At 44.9% G+C, this 24,664-nt stretch overlaps 1 protein-coding gene across 1 annotated transcript in view; it reads right to left on the bottom strand.

Annotated features, from left to right (window-relative positions):
- Window positions 1–24,216, bottom strand: part of PGM1 (phosphoglucomutase 1) — a 69,407-nt gene extending 45,191 nt beyond the window's left edge. The window contains exon 1 of the mRNA XM_030812942.1: window positions 23,718–24,216. Coding sequence (XP_030668802.1) covers window positions 23,718–23,963 — 246 coding nt within the window. The 5' untranslated portion in view covers window positions 23,964–24,216. The remainder of the gene's footprint in view (window positions 1–23,717) is intronic.
- Between the last annotated feature and the right edge of the window lie 448 nt (window positions 24,217–24,664).

Genomic DNA, 24,664 nt, shown 5'->3' with positions numbered 1-24,664 from the left:
CAACATGGCAAAACCCCATCTCTACTAAAAATACAAAATTAGCCAGGCGTGGTGGCAGGGCCTGTAATCCCAGCAACTCAGGAGGCTGAGGCAGGAGAATCGCTTGAACCCGGGAGGCGGAGATTGCCGTGAGTCGAGATCGCGCCATTGCACTCTAGCCTGGGCAACAGAGTGAGGCTCTGTCTCAAAAAAAAAAAAAAAAAAAAGAAGAGGAGAGAAATGGTAAGGTTATTTTCTGTCTTCTCATTATTAAGATCACTTTCAGTTATATGGTCTGGCCAAAATAGGATGTCCAGCTGTAAAGGACATGAATGAAGGTGGCCACAAAGAGGGAACATCCTTTTCTATGGGGTCCTTGTAAGCCAGAGTTTCTATAAAATGGGGAGAGTGAAGCCTCCTTTAAAAGGTTCTGAAAGTAAATGAGGAAAGGTATGTGTGAAATAATTATCACAATGCCTGGCCATATAGTAGCCACTCAATAAATGTTATTCAAACTACTAAAAACAGAAAGGGGTGTTGATAAGGACTGATCGCATCCTTCTAACACATCCCCTGATCTCGAAAGCAGGTAAGCCCAGGTAGGAGGGCATAGATGCAATGGGTTTATCTGTGGATAAATACAGAATAAACATCTCCAATGGTCCAGGCACTGGGGGAATGGGACAGGTAGCAGAAGGAGGATTTAAAGAATCAAGTACAGTACCTGCTCTAACCACTGGGCTCTGGAGTCAAACAGGCCTGAATCTGAATCCTGGCTTTGCTTGAACCTTCTAGTGGTGTATGGCCTCTCTGGCCTCAGTTTATTTGTAAAATAGTAAGGACAATGATGCCTGCTTAAAGGTTGTTGTATATAGTAGAAGATAAATTCAGTAGGCCACAATGTGCTGAGTCATGTTTCAAATGCATTACAAGCATTAACTTATCTAATCTTCACAACTGTATAGGGGCTTATTATTCTCAACCCTTATCCTAGGGATGAGGAAAATGGGGGATATAGAGATTATGTCATCTGTCCAAGGTCAGGCAGATTGTGGAGATGGGCTTTGATTTAGTGAACTGTATATCATTCATTTTACATATAGATTTGATTCAGCCGACCCAAGTTAGAAGGCTTGCTCTAAGAAGACACCAGGTCATACGCAGTCTGTCTCCAGAGCCCAGACACATAACTGTCATGCTACCTTGCCTCGTAATGTAATATGCAGCCAGGTGAACAGCAAATACTCAATAAACAAAAGCTTTTAAAACAGCATGCGGGTAAATGTGGGCATCTATGGGAATTCCTGAGATGGGCAGTGGTTCGTGGGGGCAGCAGCAAGGCATTCTCTCTTGGCCTCAATCAAGGCTTCAGTGAGAGCAAGGCTTTAGGGATATAAAAAGTTGGACTTTCACTTAAAAAGTTTAGGAACCCCTAGACTATAGCACTAGATAACTATTAAAAGGGTCTTGAGGAATAGAGCACAGTGGAAATCCAGGTTCAAATTCCAACTCTTGATACTTTTTAGTATCTTGGAGATCTTGGGCAAATCACTTAGCTTCTATTTCTGCATCTGTAAAACAGGAGTCTAAATACCAATCAATTAAGAGTTGTTGAAAAGATTATATGAGATCATGTAAAGTGCTCAGCACAGTGAATATCATTACATGTAGGTTTTCATGCAGGCTTAATAACAACTCAGCAGTGTAGGTATTCTCACTATTCCCATTTTACCAATAAGGAAACTGAGGATTAGAGAAGTTACATGAGTTGCTCAAGGACTCACAATAAATTAGAAAGGCAGGCTTCAACGCCGGTTTTAAAGCCGAAGCTCATGTTTCTCATCACTGGGCTACGTATGGCTCCTTTGGATGATCACATTTGTTTAAACTTGAAGAAAATGAAGAGGAAATAGATCCCAAGTGACTCCCAAAGGGCTATTGGCCAAGTGCAAAGTATATGTGCTTTGGTGTCTGTACAAAACCCACCTGCATTTGGTGGACAGAGCATAGATGTCATGGTTGAATGGTGCACTACTCCCACCCCCTCCAAAAAAAAAAAAAAAAAAAAAAAAAGATATACTGAAGTCTTAACCCAGGTACCTGGGGATGTGACCTTATTTGGAAATAGGGTCTTTGCAGATGTAATCAAGTTACAATGAGGGCATACTGGATTAGGGTGGCCCTAAATCCAATGACAGGATTTAGGACAGGGAAATTTGGAGACAGAGACAGAAGAGATATATAGGGAAGAATGCCATGTGAAGACAGAGATAGAGATTGAGGTTACACTGCACCAAGGATTGCTAGCCACCACCAGAAGCTAGGAAGAGGCAAGGAAAGATTCTCCCCTAGAGCCTTCAGAGGGAGCATGGTCCTGCTGTCACCTTGATTTCAGACTTCTAAGCTGCCAGAAGTGCAAGAGAATAAATATCCATTGTTTTAAGCCACACAGTTTGTTACGGCAGATGGCAGCCCTAGGAAACTGCTAAGTGCTTAAAAAAGAATAAAGATAAGCCAACTCCTTTTGCAGCAGAGTGGCTGGTCTGAGTGACAGGCACTCTGGGTAGACTATTCCCCCACCCTGCCCCCAACCCCCTACACCTTTTCTTTGCTTCAGAGTGTTTGGTGTCTAGCATTAAGTAACCCTGCATGGGCCATGGCTCCATATATACAAACAAGCTTCCTCCTTTGCTCAGTGGTGTGGAGAGAGAGACTGCATCTCACTCATTTTTAACCTCAGTACCTGGAATGGGGTTGGGCACATACAGATAGTCAATAAATGTGTGAGTGACTAAAATATTTAAGTGAGAGCATCAAACGACCCCTGTAATTAGTGTTTCTGAGCAAGGAGGCGAGTTTTCAGGCAGTAGTCGGGAGTGGTTTCCCTTCCTGAGACCAACCTCAAATAGAAAATTACTCCCCTAATCACAGACAACTTCCCAAAGCACAAGGTGTCTGCAACAGAGGGCACTCTGCCTGGGAACTGGCATTCCAAGTAACTGCAATAGCACAAAGTCTTGTGCAACAATTATGAACAGAACTAGAAACTGCAATAGTGAAGGAAGTAGAGCCGGTTAGTCTGCATGGTTGAGGCTGGAAGCTTATAATTGCTTCCCAGGATAACTGCAGGCACAGTGATGAAGGAGGGGTCTTCATAGCGCTATTCAACATGAGGTAGAAAAGTGGTGAGAGTAAGAGAGAAATAGAGATGAATGCAAACAAGAAAAAGAGGGTCACGGCCGGGCGCGGTGGCTCACGCTTGTAATCTCAGCACTTTGGGAGGCCGAGGCGGGCAGATCACGAGGTCAGGAGATCGAGACCACAGTGAAACTCCTTCTCTACTAAAAAAATACAAAAAATTAGCCGGGCGTGGTGGCGGGCGCCTGTAGTCCCAGCTACTCGGAGAGGCTGAGGCAGGAGAATGGCGTGAACCCGGGAGGCGGAGCTTGCAGTGAGCCGAGATTGCACCACTGCACTCCTGCCTGGGCCACAGAGCGAGACTACGTCTCAAAAAAAAAAAAAAAAAAGAGGGTCACAGCTGAGCTAGCATCCCAGCCCCTTTCCTAATATTAGAGCAGTAGGATACAATACAACCACACTGTATGTCTAATTTTTTTTTGCGTCTACAAATGTATAATTTAACTTAGTGAACTATACATCAATCATTCTACATATGGGTTCAGGCCAGTTGACCCAAGTTAGAAGGCTTGCCCCAGTGAAGACAGTAGGTCACATGCAGATGGTGTTACGTGTCAACCTGCTGGTTAAAGAAAGATAGAGTCATAGCAAACTGATAGAGCCTTTTTTTTTTTTTTTTTTTTTTTGAGACAGAGTTTCGCTCTTTTTCCCCAGGCTGGAGTGCAATGGTATGATCTCAGCTCACTGCAACCTCTGCCTCCCAGGTTCAAACGAGTCTCCTCCCTCAGCCTCCCAAGTAGCTGGGATTACAGGCATGTGCCAGCATGCCTGGCTAATTTTTGTATTTTTAGTAGAGATGGGGTTTCACCATGTTGGCCAGGCTGGTCTCGAACTTCTGACCTAAAGTGATCCACCCACCTTGGCTTCCCAAAGTGCTAGGATTACAGGCCAGGTGTGAGCCACCACGTCCAGCTCCTGATAGCCTTAATATGTTACTGGGCAAATACTTCAACCCAATTCTCCTTACAAATAGCATTTTCTGAGAAGGAGTCTCGCTCTGTTGCCAGGCTGGAGTGCAGTGGTGCGATCTCAGCTCACTGCAACCTCCACCTCCCCTGGTTCAAGCGATTCTTCTGCCTCAGCCTCCTGAATAGCTGGGACTACAGGCATGTGCCATCACACCCAGCTAATTTTTGTATTTTTAGTAGAGACGGGGTTTCACCATGTTGCCCAGGATGGTCTTGATCCCTTGACCTTGTGATCTGCCTGCCTTGGCCTCCCAAAGTGTTGGGATTACAGGTGTGAGCCACTGCGCCAGGCCTACAGATAGCTTTTTACATTTTTGATCCTGTCTCCAAAATCCTCCCTTCCCTCAGGGCCATAAGAGAATTCCCAGGCTGGGCCTTAAGATAATTCCCAGACTGGATCTTAGGTTGGCCTGTGTATAAAAGAAAGCGTCAGGGATTAAGGACCTGTGTGACCTCACGGGTTAAGGCAGCTGAGTCACTGGTGGCCTCCCTCTTACCTTCCTGCAATGCTGGAGTTAGGATGAGTCCTACTTTACAGTCTAAGGCTGTGGTTTCACTTTCTACAAGGACCTCCTTGTTTTGCAAGTGCTGCTCCCTCTACATAGAATGTCTTCTTCATACCCCCGTGTCTACACTTTTTCCTGGCTTCCTCTTCATCATCCTTCAGTACTTGGCTTAAACACATCTCCCCTGGGAAGCTTCCTCTGACCACCTCTGCGTGTTCCCCTCCCTAGGGCCCCCAGTACACCCTAACGAGGCACTTCTCACACTATATTGCGATGCCCACTTGCAGAGACCGTTTTATGCACTACTGCATGCCCCAAATACACAGCACTGTATTAAGCAATAAGAAAACGCTCAGTAAATGTTTCAGGGATGGAAAGCACCCCATCAAATCTTATTCAGGGAGGTTTCTGGAGCAAGTGGACCCAACCAACTATTTACCACAACCACTATCCTAAAACTGTAAGGGGTAGACCTGGCATACAAAAACACCATAATCAGTACTTAAGCTACTCAGGATCAATTCTGCTTACTTTGGGGCTGGCTGCTGTGTTCTTTTGAGAAAAGTAAGTATCAGGCTGATGACATATTACTGAAAACCTAAAGTTATATAGAACAGTTCTCCCTCCCCTCAGGCTCTATGCATGAAACACTCTCTGTAAGAAAGACATTTCTGTTCTGAAATTTATAAGCTAACAGGTGTAGAGCATCTTGACAGGTCATTGGCAAATCTGGGAAGAAGAGAAGTTAAAATGAGGGGGTAATGGCTGGGAAACCTTTAGCAAGAAGTTTAAAGTGTATTTCCCATCAAAACCCCCAACATATTATTTTAATTTCACAAATGAGTAAAGACGCAGCTCAAGCAATTTGCCCAAGATTAAACAGCTAATAACTAGCATGTCCAGGAATCAAACTCAGATCTCACACCAAAGATTATATATACTTCTAACATAAATTTTAACATAAAAGATGTAATTTTGATATTCCACTAAGATTCTCAAAATGGCATAATGCCTGTAACTTTTTTTTATTATTCTTTAGCACATCTGAGTTTTGGACTTTGAGAGAACTAGACGAAACTGTGTGTACAGATTTGTTTTGGGCAAGAGGCTTAAATTAGTCCAGTGGAGTGACTTTCCTGAAGCAACAGTGGAGTTTCAAAAACAACCAAATAATTCATATTTGAGTTGCACCTTAGAATTCACAAAACCTTTGTATGTACATTATTTCATTCAATCCTCATAAAATTCTCTGACATAGCAGATATTGGAATTAATCCCACTTTACTGGCGAGAAAACAGTTTTAGATAAGTTAAGCGGAATACATAATAGTGTACAATTAATTATGAAATTGAGATTTGAAGCAAAGGCTCAAAGTCTTCACTTCCAACCCGCTACTATGAACTGAAGTTATGTGGTAAAATTAGGTAGCCACCAAGTGGCCTGACTTCCATTTGGAACTCATTGTAAGTTGAAAATATCATCAGTCAAAAATGCATCTGATCCACCTAACCTACCAAACGTCATGGCCTAGCCTAGCCTACCTTAAATGTGCCCATAACACCTACCTTAGCCTATTAGTTACGGAAAATCATTGAACACAAAGCCTAATTTATAATAAAATGTTGGAAGATCTCATGTAATTTATTAAATACAGTATCCTGTATTGTACATTACTGGTCGTTTACTCTCGGGACCGCATGGTGGACTGGGAGGTGCGGCTCGCTCCTAGAGTATCATCCTGCATTTTGCTAGCCTGAGAAAAGATCAAAATCCAAAACCCGAAGTATGGTTTCTACTGAATGTGTATCACTTTTACACCACTGTAAAGTTGAACAACTGTAATTCATCATTCCATGGTAAGTCAAGGACTGTCTGTTCTAGCATTCACACCCTGTTGTTGTAACTAGCCATGGAGTGCCTGTCTCCTCCACCAGCATGAGCACCCTAAGCACAAGGACTTTGTCTTACTCATCCTGTACCCCCAACCACTGTGCACAGTGCCTGGCACACAAAGAGTGTTCCATAATGCTTGTCAAATGAACACATCCACATGTCCTGGGAGGTTTCCAGAAATGCCAGCATACATTTCTTGCAGCTTCCCATCTGCAGCAAGACATTGGCCTGGACCCAGTAACCATTCCACAGATCCATCCTGAAATATCCATCCTTAGCCAGCCACTGCTAGCTGGTGACTCAAACCAGGTGAAGATCTTAGATTGACGGGCCTGTGGCTGAGATTTACAGCAACTGTGAACCTCTGCCTGACAGGTAAAGTCCAAGGGATAATGTGTGGACAGAGGCAGGATAGGACAGCCAAAAAGTGAGGGTGGTAGGAGGCACAAAGACCCTCCCTAGGCCCATCTTCTTGTCCCCTCCCTCTGCCTTCCAATGGCCTCAGTATTTGGGATAATCATAATAATCATAGAATCATCAGAATCTTCTCTTTACTAACCAGTTACAATGTCAGGCCCTACCATAAGTGCTTCACAAATTTTATTTGATCCTCACAAGAATGTTTCAAGGCAGATATTACGATTACTCTTTTGAATACCACTTCTACATATGGAGGAGCTGTCTATGGCAAACTGTGGGGTAAGTGATTTTCTCATGGATTTGACCACAAAGCGGTTGGAGTGAACTGTGGGCCCAGCCCAGAGAGGAAGCTGGGCTTTCATGACAGGTGCCAATCTTATCCCTGATTCCATCTGAGTTTTCTACACTTATTTCCCTTTTGCTTCATTTCAAAATCTTCCTTTAAAAAGCACTTCATCTTGTTCCACAGAATGCATTTTTCAAAGTCCCCATGGAGGTGGTGTAACCTAATAGTTTTATTGCTAAATCAAAAGGCCTTTCCCTGTCCCCACCCAGTTATGCCATCCCAGATCCATTTTCTGGCCTCTGAAGTCAGGGGACAATTTCACAGAGTCAAGGTGGGCACTGGCTTAGCATTTGGGTTTCAGGTTCTGTGGTTTAGAGCTGACACGACTCTCTTCCTCAGTCAGGGCCGGGTATTTGGCCATTTTGTCTGTTTATATTTTAACAAACCTTCCCATTTTGTACAGCTCCTAAATGCCTCACCTAAGCAGGTTTAAATGTTTACCAGAATGGAAGAGATCTGTGTCCCCGGGCCACCGCGGTAGGCTGCAGAAAGCAGAATGCCACACTCTGCCTCGGCAAGAACTGTCTCCTAAGCTCCTCTCTACAGGTCAACGTGCTTGAACAGTATAAAACACAGTAACTCCCTTTAAACAGTTATGCCAGAGTACATTCATCTCAATTAGCATTACCTCCTTCAAAACAATCACCTTGGGAAACAACATATTTATTCAAACAATGCTGACATCTCTCTAACTCTTTTTAGTGGGGAACTGTTTTTACTGTCTGTGGCACTTTCTTTGAAAGTCCTCAGTCATGACAAATTTCATCCTTTGAGAACAGATTTGAACTTTGGAAAAAGACAAAAATTGGCTGGAGCCATGTCTAATGAATAAAGTGGGTGATCAAATCTTGTTACATCGCTTTAGGTGAAAAATGAGGCATGACTGTAAAATAATGTGACTGGTTTTCCTAGGTGACCCATAAACCGACTGGCTGAAAGATAATTCCCATAGAGGAGTTTCAAATGCTCTGAGCACGAGACGCATCACTGGAGTGTGCGCACGGTTCCCAGAGTGGCGATTTGGCAGGGTACGATACTAATTTGGATATATAAGTTCAAATATGTTTATAAAAAAAGAAATCTGATTGCTTACCCTCATGAAAATGAAGAAGCTATTCTGGAGAAATGTCGCCTCCTTTTTTTGACAGCCTGGTCTGCTGTGGACAGAGTCTGCCGAGAAAGACACACTTATCTTCTGCAGAACTCCTTCGCCGCGCATACCACCCATCCTGGGCACAATCGCCTATCCCAGGCTGGCCCTGAGCTCCCACGGCCATCTCTTTTTCCTTTTGTGTTAGCTTTTATAACACCTAATGGTTACTGTCTGGTTTTGCATGTGTCAATCTTCCCCATTCAACTGGCAGCTCCTTGCGAATGAGGACATCTTTAACCCTCCCACGCTCAGGACAAGGCATACAGAAGCATGGGATACTAATTCCGCTGCTCCTGACACAGCCCTTACTTTGCTTCTCATGATCCTGTGGTTTCACTTGGTAAATGTAACTTCCCCTGCCTGGCAACCAAAACTGGACGTTTGGTCCATGTAAAGTCTACCCACACAAACGTAGAGACTGAAAGTAGACTAACGGCTGCTTAAGGCTGAAGGGGTAGGGAAGCAAGGGAGACTGGCTGCTAATGTAAGGGGTTTCTTTTAGGATCATGGAAATATTCTGAAGTTCGATTGTGGTGATGGTTGTACAGTTCTGTGAATATACTAAAAAATATTGAATGATTCACTTTAAGTGGGTAAATTATATAGTATGTGAATCGTATCTCAATAAAGTAGTTTAAGACTCTTGCACAATGGCAATGTTTGTGCCTTGGTTCCTTTCTAAAGTGGGGTTGGAATAACTGATGGCCAAGGTCTCTTCCAAAAATCTAGCTGCCCATATAAAATTAAGTTCTGTCTTCTTTCTGTAACACTATCACTTGAAAATGACAGTGATTTTCACCAAATTTGGAAGGAATGCTTAGGACAGTATAAACTATTGGTTGTTTCCCAACATCAATTCTCTGTTTCATTTAGTTTGTCAAGTCCCCAATGTTTAGCTTGACAGATGACACCCAGAATAAGACTGATATTTCACAGCCCTCCTTGCTGCTAGAGGTGGGCTTAGCTAAGTTTTGATTAATGGGACATGAGTGCAACAGATACGTTCAATCTCTGAGAAAGGTGTGCCTTCCTCCATCTTTCTCCCCCTGCTGGCATGTTGGCTGGCATGAAGGTAAGGTGGTGGGCAGCCATCCCGGACCTAGATAAGAGCAACACTCCAGGGAAGGCTGCACAACAGAAGAAAAGGGGCATGGGTCCCTGTGTATAATGGAGCCACACATTAACCCTGGACTGCCCACACCCAGGATATGAAATGAAGGGTTCCATTACTATCAACTTTTAAGTACTTTATTTAGAAACTCTGCTAACAGCAGCCAAACCTAATTTTAACAAAAAAGTTGGTATTCTGTACCAAAACAGAATCTAAAACATGTGGCATCAGCATGCTTTTTATGGCATGGAAAAATTTGTTGCCTCTGATAGCATGGAAGGCAGACTACTGGCCAACCAAATTTGTAGCTTGAGACAAATGGTTGGAGAATTCAGAACATGAGTGCTTGTCGACTACCTCGTGCTACAATAAAGATGGGAGCTCAGGCAAAGGCTGGCCATTCTGTAGACAGAAATAAAGGCAGGTTGGGCTCTGCTAAGGGAAGTTTTTTTTTTTTTTTTTTTACTGTGGCCTGCAAATGATGCTGCCCAAGTCCAGGAATTTGTGGCATCGCAGAGTTGAGATGACAACTATCTGTGCAACCAAGTTAAATCAGCTATACAGTAAGCAGCAGGCTTAGCAGAGAAGGCTGTGTCTAAAATCTTTCCCAGCGCCAGGTGCGGTGGCTCATACCTGTAATCCTGACACTTTGAGAGGCCAAGGTGGGTGGACTGCTTGAGCTCAGAAGCTGGAGACCAGCTTGGGCAACATGGCAAAACCTCATCTTTAGAAAAATACAAACAAGTAGCCAGGTGTAGTGGTGCATGCCTGTAGTCCCAGGCTGAGGCTGAGGTGGGAGGATCACTTGAGCCTGAGAATTCGAGGCTCCAGTGAGCCTTGATCACACCACTGCACTCAGCCTGGATGACACAGTGAGACCCTGTCTCAAAAAAATAAAAATAATAATAATAAATAAAATATTCGCCAGGATTGTCTGTCAGACAATGGGAACTAGCCCATCAGCAAAATCAGATTAAGGATACTGTCTTCGTACTAGCCTATCTTTTCCACCTGTCTCAAGGTGGCCATCAGTAATAGAGAAATCAAGGCAGGGACAAAGCATCCAATAAATACAAGTCAAAGTTTTTAGGTTTCAAAACTATCTCGGTGAGAACTTTCACTGTGATTACCAGCACATGTAACTGATCAGGACAGGCCAGAAGCCTACTAAATTTGTGAAGGTACTGTACAGTGAAACAGCCAGGAGCCTGGCCTGCAAAAGTCACCCCTGCCTCTTTTCCTCCAACTTTCATCAGCAGGAAGCAGGTTACATAAGCTGTACAGCCCCAAAAGGACTTTTAGGGCCTTCTCCAATGTCCACTCTTACTCAATAAATATATTTACTTAATAAATATATTTACATGAGCAGGTAGATAGAGTTCCTCCCTAAGGGTGGTCCACAGGGAACTGCGGACCTACTCCTCCATTGCCAGGACAGGAGTGCGCATTCCCAGCCAGCACAATGCGACAATGTGAACACTCCTATGGCTAGTGACTGGTCTACATATGTAAATATACAACTATATCCCCTTTCTTTATACACACACACAGAGTTATGTAACTCCCTCCCTATATAGTTACACATAGTTATGTAGTGGGGATGGGGGGCCTGATAATTTGCCTTTAAGTTTACACAAGGAGCCACACATGGGCTTGATGGAGAGAACTATGAACACTGAGTACTGACTGGGTAACTGGAAGGAATTTGGGGTGCCTCCACTGGAAAGGAGTGCTGTGTTTCATGGGCAGGAAGAACAATGGGCATGGTTGTCTTCATGGCCAAAGAGGTGGACCATGGCACCTATTTCTAGTGTTCCTTCTCTTCTTTAAGGTAACAGAACCACTCATTTTCAGGGGGCCATATGCCTCTCAATATAGAGTCTACATTTTCAGCCCTTCTTGCAAGTAAATGTGGCCTGCATGTTAGATCTAACCAATGGATTGTGAGCAGTAGTTAGGTACGCAATTTCCTGATTTTAAAGGGGGAAGACACTCTGCCCCATCTCTCCCCTGTGCCCACTAGCTGAAATGTGGATGTGATGGTGGGAGTCATCTGCAACCAGATGCGCAAGGGCAACACCTTCAAGATGGCAGAGCAACAGGATTAAAGAGGCTGGGTCCCAACATCATGGATCCATCATGCTAGTCTTGGCCTGCTGACACCAGAATATTCCACAAGACAGAAAAACATCTTGTTTAATCCACTGTTGTTCTGAGTCTCTGTTACAACAGTTGATTGAACCTATAAAATTGTAAAAATTCCTTATAGGCTACGTGGTGTACATCAAATTCGCTTTGGAAGACACCTCAAACTATACTCTTTCAGAGTGGTCCAAACACATCTACAGCGGTAAGACCAAGCCTTGACAGGGAAATCTAACAGAGATTTCAAATATAAGCCAGGTAGAAAGGCACAGGGCATAAGTGCTCCAAGTTGCATGTGTTGAATTATGATTGAGATGATTCTCATATGTGCACTCTGAGTAGCATCAAGAATGTGCAGTGTAGGCCGGGTGCGGTGGCTCACGCTTGTAATCCCAGCACTTTGGGAGGCCGAGGCAGGCGGATCACGAGGTCAGGAGATCCAGACCACGGTGAAACCCCGTCTCTACTAAAAATACAAAAAATTAGCCGGGCGTGGTGGCGGGCGCCTGTAGTCCCAGCCCCTCGGAGAGGCTGAGGCAGGAGAATGGCGTGAACCCGGGAGGCGGAGCTTGCAGTGAGCCGAGATTGCGCCACTGCACTCCAGCCTGGGCGACAGAGCGAGACTCCGTCTCAAAAAAAAAAAAAGAATGTGCAGTGTAGTCACATCATACAAGTATTTACCTTGCACAAATTTAACTGTTGTATATAGAACTTCTAGGGAGACAAAGAAGAAAAGAGTGAAATTTAAACAGCATGGGCAATTCTGCCACCATTTCACCCAGTGACCACAGGCCCTAGCTCAGTCTTAGTCCCCACGTGCTTCTTGAAAGTATGGGCATTTTGAGTGTCCTTCTGCTATTTAAAGACATACTCTGTTGTGTTACACCTTGTTCTCCAATGTGGTACTTTCCTATGGGACTTTAAGATGATTTTGACTGAAGTTTCATCTTCCACTCGAACTCTAGAACCCATTCCACTGTAAAATGCAATTTCCTCTGTTAACTAGAAGATAGTTAATGGCTTGCGCCCATTGATCCTGGGAAGCCATCTGGTCTTAGGATTCTGTTCTACTGACTCAGTTTTCATTTTTTTACATGAAACATTTAAGGAATAAAAACCAATGTGCCTCGAGGTGGATTTTGCCTTTTGTTTTACATTGTGATTCCAGAAACTGGTTTTAATTCAACCCAGTAGTAAGAAAAGTAGCTCTGACTTACATAGCAAGATCTCTGCACTTCCCTACTCCACATACTCATTTCCTGCTTAAAACTTTGCCCAGATTGGCATTATCCTCAGCCACTCTCAGTGGGAACCTGGTATTTGGAACATGGCCCAACACCTCTTACATTCTAGGAAAAGTGGGGGCAGTTCCCAGGCTCTTTTCCTGACTTTGTGACCTGGGACACCTGAAAGGTTTGCTGTAGACAGGAAATAAGGCCATGCATGTGGCAGTAACTTGTAAAATAGAAAACATGAGGTACATTTTTAGTGCAGTTGCTCCTTGTAGAGTATGAAACAAAAATATGGAGTTGGGGGGCAGTGAGGCGAGCTTTCTCTTCAACATGCCAAATTCTCTCACCTCTGGTTCTGCCTGGAACATTCCTCTCTGCTCTTCACCTTCAGGTCTGGTTTTAGTTGTCATTTACCTACTCCCTCTGCTGGAACCAGGCACGCCTCCTTTGTGCTTTCCTAGCCTCCTTTGCTCACCTCCATCCCAGTGCTGACAGCACCTTGTGGCAGTTCTCTGCTTGTCCGTAACCCACCTAGCCTCCAACACAAACCTTCATCTTAAGTCCCAAGCATGTGAGGACTGGGCCTGTATTGTTCTCTGCTGCATCCTAGGAGATCACCATAAAGTTTCACCAATCAGCTCATTTTGAGCTCCCTGCCAGTTTACAATCCTCTCACTTGTCGGTTTAGCCCCCAAATGGCTATGACACCATGCAGATTAAGCCCTCTGGACTCACACAATGTAGTAGCCATTTCAATTCACTCTTGAGCAACAGAGATGCTTGTGAGCATATTGGAGTACAACATACAGGACTAATATTTGGTCAGAAGGACTTTTGTCACTTACCTCATAACCCTACATGTGGTGACCTGGTTAGAAAATACTTATTGGGCTGAATCAATCACACTCAAAGCAGCCAAGAACAAATTCATATATTAGTTGCCAAAATAAGCCATATGGTATAAATGGATACGAAAACAAAATTTCACCTTCCCTGCATGCCCTTAAATGGCAGTTTAAAAAGAAGAAACTTAAATGTGTGAAGATTCTTGTATAGTATAGATGGTCCTATTAACCCAGCATGGTATAGATTGGTATTTCCCAAAATTGTTCTGTTTGGGGTCCTTTTACAAACTCTCAGGACTCATATATGAAAAGCTCTGAAACTCCTACTTAACATTGCCCAAGCCAGTTTCTCCATGCTATTAACCAGGATATTATAACAATCCCCAGAACTACTTGCTCTGGGATATATTTATTTATGGAAAAGACCAACCAGATGAAATATCAGAAGACTGGAGTCCCTGTTCCAACACCATTAGCATACTGGACAAGTCAACCAAATATTTCTGTCCTACCACCTATCGCATTTCATCCTTCAAAAACACTTTGGGGTACTCATGGAGAAAAAAAGAACATCTTTCCAATATGAAAACATAATTTTCCAAGTGTTTCTGATTCATGATTAAATCTTTATTGGCATGACTTAATTAGCATTCCCCACTGTGTTAATTCAGGGCTGTCTTTGCACCTTGGGGAATCAGCTCAGTGGTGATTTGGAGAAGCTACAGGAAGGAGGACTTCCAACAGCTGAAGTTTAAAAAACTAAACAAAATCAAACCCAGCTTACATCCATCCACATATCCCAACACTAAGCACAGCCTTCTCACCCTTTCCAAACAACTCCCTATGCTGCCCCCTTGTGATTTATTTCCCCTTTGAGGACCCCAGGGGAGAAAAGTCTTCTCCACAGTCCTCCCAACCGAAACCCTTGGCTAGCCATTATTTACTTAACACACTCAGGAGCCATTTTTTCATAGGTGGATCCCAACTGTGAGCACAGCTTCAAAGTCAACAGAGTAACTGAATATGTCTCTGTGGGCCTCAAGGGAACTTGGAGGAGAATAAAGGGATCAGTTCAAACTTTCCTGCTTCACTTTCTTAGAAGTGTAGCTCACTCAAATCATTCTCCTGAAAGCTCTTCTAAAGTCTAAAGGGGTCCAGACTATACCAGTGTGACATAAAAATTATTTTGAGCCAAAGTCATTTAAAAATAGGCTTTTTACTAAACTCCTTCATCTGTCTTAAAAGCAGCATGCCCCAAAGGAACTCTGGAGTTTCACAACCAGGGAAGATCGACTCTTATTACCATAACTAAATAGACACTGGCATAAAACTACCACATCTCCTACCTATTCTCTTAAGGGCTGATTTATCTTCCCTAAAGTCGTGGTTTCCAGCAAATGCTCTTCTCCTCCTCCGCCTTCCCCTACTGAGATGATGTATAGGCCCCCAAGTCTAATTGCCTCCTGTCACATTTTTCTGTAAACTCCCACAAATGTCTTTGTGTTGCTCATTTGTCCTTTACATTTAATTTGCAAGCCCCCAATATATAAACTAGGAGAGTAGATGAAAAGTTTTCCCTACCCTAGAGTCCAAGAGAGAAAAAAATTATTGTTAAATATTTGATCAATGCTGATTACACATCTTATTATCCCAAGATAAATTTATAATAGAATAATACTTATAATCTGTATGTAAAATGTCATAGTATATTGGGACGCTTTATACAATAAAATGTATGCTACATTTATTTACCTGAGGCATAATTTTATAACATTAAATGATTATATGTGTTTATCCTTTCCATCTAACTCTTCCTCTGTCTGGAAGTCTTTTCATGGATATCTGCATGGCTCACTCCTTCACTTCATTCAGGTCTCTGCTGTCATGAGGTTTATCAGACATCCCAATTGCTGCACTAAAACGAGCAGCCCATCCTCTAATGCTGTCCCCTTTACTGGGTTTTATTTTTCTTCAGAGAACTTATCTTCATTTGACATGTTTATCATCTGTCAGGCTCAACGAGAACCCCACAGCTCTGTAGAGCAGAAACTTTGTTCAATTCACTGTTGTATCCCTAGTACCCAGAACCTAATAGGTGCTCAATAAATATTTATTGAATGAGTCACTCTTTCCAAAACAGTAGAGCACTCTTCCCTATGTTATCTTGTTTACGAAAACAAAACAAACCCTCTATCTCAAAAAGAGAGAATGTTTTTCTTTTTATTAGACAAAATTTCATGAGCATTAGATTTGATTAAAAAAGAAAGAAAGGCCGCCCATCGTCTGGGAAGTGAGGAGCGCCTCTGCCCGGCCACCCATCGTCTGGGAAGTGAGGAGCGCCTGTGCCCGGCCACCCATCGTCTGGGAAGTGAGGAGTGCCTCTGCCCGGCCACCCATCGTCTGGGAAGTGAGGAGCGCCTCTGCCCGGCCGCCCCGTCTGGGAAGTGAGGAGCGCCTCTGCCCGGCCGCCCCGTCTGGGAAGAAGTGAGGAGCGCCTCTGCCCGGCCGCCCCGTCTGGGAAGAAGTTAGGAGTGCCTCTGCCCGGCCGCCCCGTCTGGGAAGAAATGAGCAACGCGTCTACCCAGTCGCCCCGTCTGGGGCAACGCCTCTGCCCGGCCGCCCCGTCTGGGAAGAAATGAGGAGCACCTCTGCCCGGCCGCCCCGTCTGGGAAGAAATGAGGAGCACCTCTGCCCGGCCGCCCCGTCTGGGAAGAAGTGAGGAGCACCTCTGCCCGGCTGCCCCATCTGGGAAGAAGTGAGGAGCGTCTCTGCCTGGCCGCCCCGTCTGGGAAGTGAGGAGCGCCTCTGCGCGGCCGCCCCGTCTGGGATGTGGGGAGCGCCTCTGCCCGACCGCCCCCGTCTGGGAGGTCTACCACGGAGGCCAGAGGCAATGTGGGGGCTGGACGTGGTGGCTCACGCCTGTGGTCCCAGCACTCTGGGGGGCCGAGGCGGGTTGATCACTTCAGGCTAGGAGTTCGAGACCAGCCTGGCCAACATGGCGAAACATATGAAAAATACAACAGACAAACCAACCAACCAACTCAGTGACAACAAAACAGGTCTACCCTGGAGTCATACTCTAATTTTTTCTATTTTCCTCCCTTTCTGATCCTTTATCCCACTTTCTTTTTCTTCCTCTTCCTTCTCCTTCTTCTTTGTCAAATAGAGGATTGAGTTATTATCACTGATCCATATAAAGTCCCTCTCTCATTTATTTTAATTCCCACCCCCCATTTCTATTCCCCAACTTCCCATGTGCAACCTTCCTAATATGTTTGATACGTATCTTTTTGTTTGTATGTATTTTTAGAAAATGTTTGTTTTTGTGTGCAAAAAAAAATTAATAAAAAAAAAGAAAAAAAAAAAGAAAGAAAAAGGAAAAAGATGTTTCACCAATAGCATTAGTGAAGCCAAGAAAGAGAAACTCCCAAGGAAGTTGATTTAAATATTTTATGTAACAAACATTGTTTAGTGACTAAGTGCCTGGCTCTAAAAAAGAGTCCTGCCTATTCCCTCTTTCTCACTTCTCTCGGCAGGTCCCCTTCCTGAAGGGCAGCCCCATCTTCTATCGCACACTATCCACTCTTCAAGACATAACTGGTTTTAGGTGCAGGCACCTCTTCTTTCCCAATCCAAAATGTTCTCTCTCTCTCGCTGAGCTCAGCATGTCTTCTAATTCTGTTCTTTGTATGTCTATGTGTTTCTTCCGTCTTATCTCCCCCAAAAGATTGTATGCTCCTGGATGGAAAGGACAATAGGTTACCCATCCTGGCATTCAGTGCTGATTCAAAATCAGAAAGTGTAAACAAGGGGAGAACAATTGTTCAAAGCCCACCATAATTCATTTTATATTTATTTATTTATTTTTGAGACAGGGTCTTGCCATCGCCAAGCCTGGAGTGCAGTGGTGCAATCACAGCTCACTGCAGCCTTGACCTCGCAGGCTGAATGTGATCCTCCTACCTCAGTCTCTCAAGTAGCCAGGACCACAGGCGCCTGCGACCACACTAGGTTAAGTTTTTTTATTTTTTGTAGAGAAGGGGTTTCACCATGTTGTCCAAGCTGGAACTCCTGGGCTCAAGTGACCCACTCAAGTGCGGTAAGCCACCATGCCCGGCCTCACCATAATTTAAAAAGTGTTTTGTTTTTTTTTTTTTAAAGTGGGGGTTACAGCATATTAAAAAGTGACTTGGGCCAGGCGTGGTGGCTCACGCCTGTAAACCCAGCACTTTGTGAGGCCTAGGCGGGCGGATGACGAGGTCAAGAGATCCAGACCATCCTGGTCAACATGGTGAAACCCCGTTTCTACTAAAAATACAAAAATTAGCTGGGTATGGTGGTGCGCGCCTCTAGTCCCAGCTACTCGGGAGGCTGAGGCAGAAGAATCACTTGAACCCAGGAGGTGGAGGTTACAGTGAGCCAAGATCCTGCAACTGCACTCCAGCCTAGGGCAACAGAGCAAGACAGCGTCTCAAAAAAAAAAAAAAAAGTGACTTGAAGGTGTTTCTCTGCCAAGTCATCACTGCCCCAGGGATATAAGGTTTAAAGTTAAGGTAGCAAGGTGCCTCCACCTAACTCCAACTACCCAAGAGTCTCAAAACCTTCCCTTTCCTGCTCAGTGTTCTTTTATTTTCTTTTCAGGAAATGTGAACTGCTATAGCCAGAAACATGTTCCTTCAGCAGTGTTTGCAGATGGATCTCATGAAAGTTCAGAAAAGGGTGGTTCACTTCAAGCGGGAGACAGTGGAGTTCCTCCACTATAAGGCGAAGTTTGCAAAGTCCCACTAGTTTGCTCTGAGAACATGAGACCCTTAACCTCTGGGTCATGTGTTTGAGGTCCATTTTGGTGCAGGCATCATCTGACACTAAAAAAGGATCATTGTTTAGTGTGGGGTTCTTAACTTGGGATGCTTACACCCCCTTCCCCTACCTCAAGAGGTGCTTGGGTAGAATTCAGTGGGATCCATAAATATGAATGACAAAATAAACAAAACAATCTTTATTTTCACTAACATCTAACTGAAATTTAGCACCTCCTTTTATTATAAATGTAGGAAGCAAACCACAGTATTATTACTACTACTGCTACTATTACTACTACTACCTAGGAATTTATCATCAATAAAAATTATATTTTCATATCCTATTATAGTTATCTCAAAATACTGAGATTGCAGACGTCTCAAAACATCGTTTATACTCACCACTACTCTGAAGTAAGGCAGTATTAAATCCTCCACAAATCTTGCTATCTAATATGTCAGTAAAGAAGCATGTATCTTGATATATCACGAATCTGGTTTTTTAATATTTTGATTATACTTCAGTATAATTTTGCTTCCTTTGTAATGCTTTGTATTTTGGTTTATTCACTTAAAAATAAAATTACTCTGCCCGGGCACGATGGCTCACACTTGTAATCCCAGCACTTTGGGAGGCAAGGCCAAGGCAGGCAGATCGCTTGAACCCATGAGTTCGAGATCAGCCTGGGCAACTTGGTGAAACCCCATCTCTACAAAAAATATAAAGCAATTAGCCAGGCATGGTGGCACGCACCTGTAGACCCCAGCTACTTAGGAGGCTGAGGTGAGAGAATCAACTGAACCTGGGGAGACTGAGGCTGCAGTAAGCCACAATCGCGCTACTGCGATGCAGTCTGGGTGACAGAGTAAGACCATGTCTCAAATTTTAAAAAATATATATTCTGAGAAGGGGCTCCACAGTTTGCACAAATGAGTAGCAAAGGAGTTGTGACAAAAGAATCCCTGTAACTTGACAACAACAACAAATACCCTCCTTACTCATAAGTTCCCACGAAGGCATTTATTTTAGTTTGCTTAGGGTGGTGATAAATCATCCTTCAAAATATGCACACATTCATTTACTTGTGAGCTTAAACTCTCCTCAATTTCTGATGCTGGTCATTTGCAGAGCATTAGACCCAGAAGTGATTTTTAGAGACCAGGAGTAGTTTCAACTAAAGAATTCATTGGGATTCTCTTGGACTTTTCAGTAACATGGGCCAATAAATTCCTTTTTCACTTGGAGTAATCCAAGTAAGGTTTTTGTCATTTGTACCCAATTGGGTTCTGACTAACACGGAACCCCTCTATATTGGTTAAGAGGCTGTTGAGGATTAGAGGAAGGTGGTAGACCATCTGGGTGGCTCATATCTGCATCGGGTTGGATTGTGTCCTAATACCAACAAAACATTGATAACACATCTGTCATTCCAATAGTTTCCAAGTGAGGTACTTGTAAATATGTTGTTTCATCTAATCCTCACAACAGGCTCTCCGGGTATGTATTATTCCCAACCTTTGTGGATGAAACAAAAAAGGATTAGAAATTTGTATTTGTATCTAATCTAAACTCCCTCAATTTGTATTCATTCTGCTGAGAATTCCTCCTACCAGACAAACCCACTTTGGGAACTCCAAGTCATTCTTTAAGACTCAATTCAGCTACCACCCCTCTATGGAGCCTCCCTCCCTTCGTCTTCCCTTCCCAAGTACAGTCCTTCGGGTTAAAGACACCTGCACATCCCTCCATCACAACACCTGACACATCGTGCTGTCTGCTTGCTCCTGTCTATCACCCCTCCCAGACTATGTCTTTCCCAAGGGCAAAAATATTTTGTATCTCAAGTACAATGTCTGATGCAAAGCAAGCACATAATAAATGTTTGATGTGAATAAATTTATTGGTCACCAACTATATGCTGGCTTTAAATCAAGTGCTAGAATACAAAAGTGACTCACAGTTCAGAGCAAATAAACAAGAATTCATTGAATGCTACATAGTCCTAGGCATTGCAGATACACGTAAAACACAGGTCTGACTTAAAGAAGCTTACTCTCCAGTGGGAGGCTGTGACATGTAAACAGAAAATTTCACTAGAATTTAATATATATATTCTAGAATTATCTATGGGAAAGTGGCACTTAATAGGTGGAGAAGAGTGGTAGGGATGGGGTATCAAGAAAGCTTTCTGAAGATGCTATCTGGACTGAATCATATCACAAGAGAAAGAGTGGCATATTTAAATCCCGAGTGAGTAGACGGAGTGAACAAAATCAGCGAACAACCTGAGCGTAGAAACCTAGGGAATAGGCCAGGCGCAGTGGCTCACGCCTGTAATTCCAGCACCTTGGGAGGCCGAGGAGGGTGGATCACCTGAGATCAGGAGTTCGAGACCAGCCTGGCCAAGACGGTGAAACCTCATCTCTACTAAAAATATAAAAATTAGCCAGGTGTAGTGGTGCATGCCTGTAATCCCAGCTACTCAGGAGGCTGAGGCAGGAGAATTGCTTGAACCTGGGAGGCAGAGGTTGCAGTGAGCTGATTGCGCCACTGCACTCCAGCCTAGGCGACAGAGTAAGACTCCATCTCAAAAAAAAAAATAAAAAAGAAGAAGAAAGAAAGAAAAAAGAAACCTAGGGAACAGTCAATGTGCAGCCCCTGAAGGAACTTCCAAAAAGTGTGAGTAGAATCAGGAGAGTAAGCAAGGCCAAGGGAGGAAGAACTTTACAAGAGTACAAAATCAGGAGTGCCAAATGCAGCAGAAAGGCCAAATAAGATTAGACCTAGAGTGTATTCCATGAATTTAGCAACTGGCAAGTCACTAGTAACTTTCGTAAGAGCAATTCTACTGGAGTAGTGGAGGGGGCAGAAGCCAGATTGCAGTGAAATGGCGAGTAAACTGAAGGTGAGAATGAGAAATAGTGAATGCAGAAAGCTTTTACAAAGGTTGGCTGAGAGAAGCGCAATAAGGCAATGGCTAAAGGGTGATGAAGTTTTAAGAACTTTTTTTTTTTAGTCTTAACTAATTCTTTCCTTCCCACCCCACACTACTCCCAATGGACAAATTTCCATCTGGACACCTAAAATTCCCACTCTGCTGTAAGCTCCTCAAGGACAAGTCTTGGGTCTGCATCCTCCTTTTAGTCCACACATTTCTCTGAACATGGTATTCAACAGGATCTGTTGAATGACTGACTGAATAAATGAATGAAATGCAAATACAGGTGGTAACAGGGACATGAAGGGATCTACTGGGATACAGCTATTGTCTGTTCTTCTTTCATGGGAATTTGTGCTTGTCTGAAAATTCAGGAGCACAAAGTAAACAAATCCAGGCAATCGTCTCTCACTGATGCTTATAAATGTTTGGCCCAGGGAAGCAGATGTAGACAGCGCCCAGTTTAGATTTTGGAGCCTGGAAAACAGATCTTCGAGATCAAGGGTCCCTTCATTCTCAGGAGCTGTTCAAGTTCTTGGGATTGGCAGATCTATATTGGACTCTTAGTGCTGCCATTATAGTTTTTCTAAATTATTTAACCTACCTAAGCTTCAGTGTTCTCGTTGGCAACTTGAAGATACCCATAATAGCATCTACCTTATAGGGCTGCAGGAGGATAAATGAGACCCAGAAATGAAGCGCTTACCATGGTGCTTGGCAAATAGTACTCAATGTCAACAAAATAAGATAAATAAAGTACTATTAAAACGAATACAAATATCCATTTCAGGGGATGCGTTCCAGAAGAATTGGGCATAAGTCAAATCTCACTTAAAATATAGAAAACTTGGTCCTTAGAACTCCTTAGAAATGTTTTACAAAAGTAAGTGAATAATTAGCCCCAACTTATCAATCCACATTTTCTTTTTTCTTTTTTTTTTTTTTTTGAGACAGAGTCTTTCTCTGTCCCCCAGGCAGGAGTGCAGTGGCGGGATCTCGGCTCACTGCAAGCTCCGCCTCCCGGGTTCACGCCATTCTCCTGCCTCAGCCTCTCGAGTAGCTGGGACTACAGGCGCCCGCCACCACGCCCGGCTAATTTTTTTTTTTTTTTTTTTTTTTTTTTTTTTTTGTATTTTTTAGTAGAGACGGGGTTTCACCGTGTTAGCCAGGATGGTCTCGATCTCCTGACCTCAGGTGATCCACCACCCTCAGCCTCCCAAAGTGCTGGGATTACAGGCGTGAGCCACCATGCCCGGCCCCACATTTCCATTTATCAAATTTACTGAAAAACCGTTTTTTAAAATTTCCCCTATCCGAGTGGACCCGCCCAGTCAAGTCAGTTAAACTTCCCTTGGCCGGGGGCGGAACCAAGGTGTTGAGTTAATTTCCTGGCCTGCCACGACTGCTTGCTTGCGTAAGGGCGCCTTTCGGTATGTTGCCATTCTAATGAAAATTCAGCTCCAGCCCCGTCGGTGGAAGAGATCCCGGGCACCACTGGGCAAAGACTAGATTTTTCAAAAGCCTGCCCCCCAGCAAGCAGGCCGCACAAAGGGCAGGAGTTCGGAACCAAGGCAAACTAGGGGGTGGGGAGAGAAGATTGGCACCCGCCTGCTGAGATCTGCCAGCCTGACGCCCCAGGGGGATGGGTGCTCTCGCCACCCTTGCCCCACAGTGTCAGGCTCCGAGCCAGCACGAAGCGCCAGTACTAGCCGAGAATAGCAGGGGAGCGGGCGGGATGCGAGGGGGCTCTGGGCGAGGCGGCGGCAGTCTAACCTTTCCTGCTTAAGGCGACAGCACTGCGCCGTAACCGTATCTTCCAAGGCGGCAAGGTTAAGGCAAATGTCAGACGCCTAGGGAGGGGCGGGGTACGGGGAGAGGGAAAGCAGCGGCTAGAGACGGAGAGTCGGGCGTGACCTTGGTAGACTGCGCCCGCACCTCCCCGCGCCCCGGGAGTCAGGCGAGCAGGTCTGCCGGGTCCCGTGGCCACTTTCCCCAGTCTGGCGACCTCCGTCGGTCCTCCAGGCCAGAAGAGCGAGCGCGGAGGAGGGGGAGGAGCGGGAGCTGGAGACCTGGGCGGCAGCGCGCGGAAATAGCCGGCCCCGAGCGAGGGAGGGCGCCGCGGACCGCACGTCGCACACGCGCCAGGGGGCACAGCGGCGCGGGGCCGCGCATCCCTTACCCCGTTGGCAGCAGCGATGCGGGCGATGAGCTGGATGGCCTCCTTCATGTAGAACCGGCCATCCCCGCCCACCACCAGCGTGGCTTCCTGCCGCTGCGCCGGCTCCACGGTGGAGATAATACTCTGGATGAAGTTCTCCGCGTAGTTGGCGCTGCTCTGGAACACTTTCACCCGCTTCCGCAGCCCGCTCGTGCCCGGCTTCTGGTCCGGGTACGCCTGGGTCTTAACTGTCACGATCTTCACCATGGTGGTGACTTGCTGCCGGCGGTCAGAGCGGCGGACTCCGCTGGCGGAGGGGCGGCTGGCTGGGGCTGCAGCTGCTCTGGGGTGAGGGCGCGGCGGGTGGGGGCTACGCCGCACTCTCGGTCGGCGTTTGGCCCTCCTCCTTAAAGGGACAGGGGACAGGGCCCTCCCTCCGCGCCAGCCCACCTCCTGGCAGGTCCGGCGGGAGGGGAAAGGGGAGCGGCCGTCTCTAGGCCTCCTGTGAAATGGGTGGAGCCTTACTGATTCACTCTCCCCTTCGGAATCCTATCCACTGTAAAAAGAGGCCCGCAACTCCTCCCCTAAGTGTTGGGGCAGAGGTTGGGGTAGGAACCCGGTCATAGGGCAAGGACGTGAGGCAGGGTGGAAAAAAGTATAGGGTAGAATGATTTCCAGTGGTTTGGCGAATGCATCGTGTGTAAATAGCTTTCTGGAAACCTGTTGGGAGGGACAGAAGTGCCAGCCACAGCTCGATTTCATGAGTCATAATTCTTTCTATTTCTCCCTAAATGTGAGGGCATTTGAGTTCCGTAAAGGAGTCGACTCCAAGTGTTTCCTGCTGCACCACACACTTGACTACCATTGGTGACGGTGACTTAGCTGTGACTTGCTGAGTGTAGTGTTTCTAAACCGTACTAAAGTATGGGTTTTATTTTTCCCCTTTTTATGCTTACAAAACGGAAATT

Source organism: Nomascus leucogenys, chromosome 5 (assembly GCF_006542625.1).
Source record: "Nomascus leucogenys isolate Asia chromosome 5, Asia_NLE_v1, whole genome shotgun sequence".
Classification (NCBI taxonomy): Eukaryota; Metazoa; Chordata; class Mammalia; order Primates; family Hylobatidae; genus Nomascus; species Nomascus leucogenys.
Note: the sequence above shows the minus strand (reverse complement) of the source record. Positions and strands in the feature narration are given on the sequence as shown.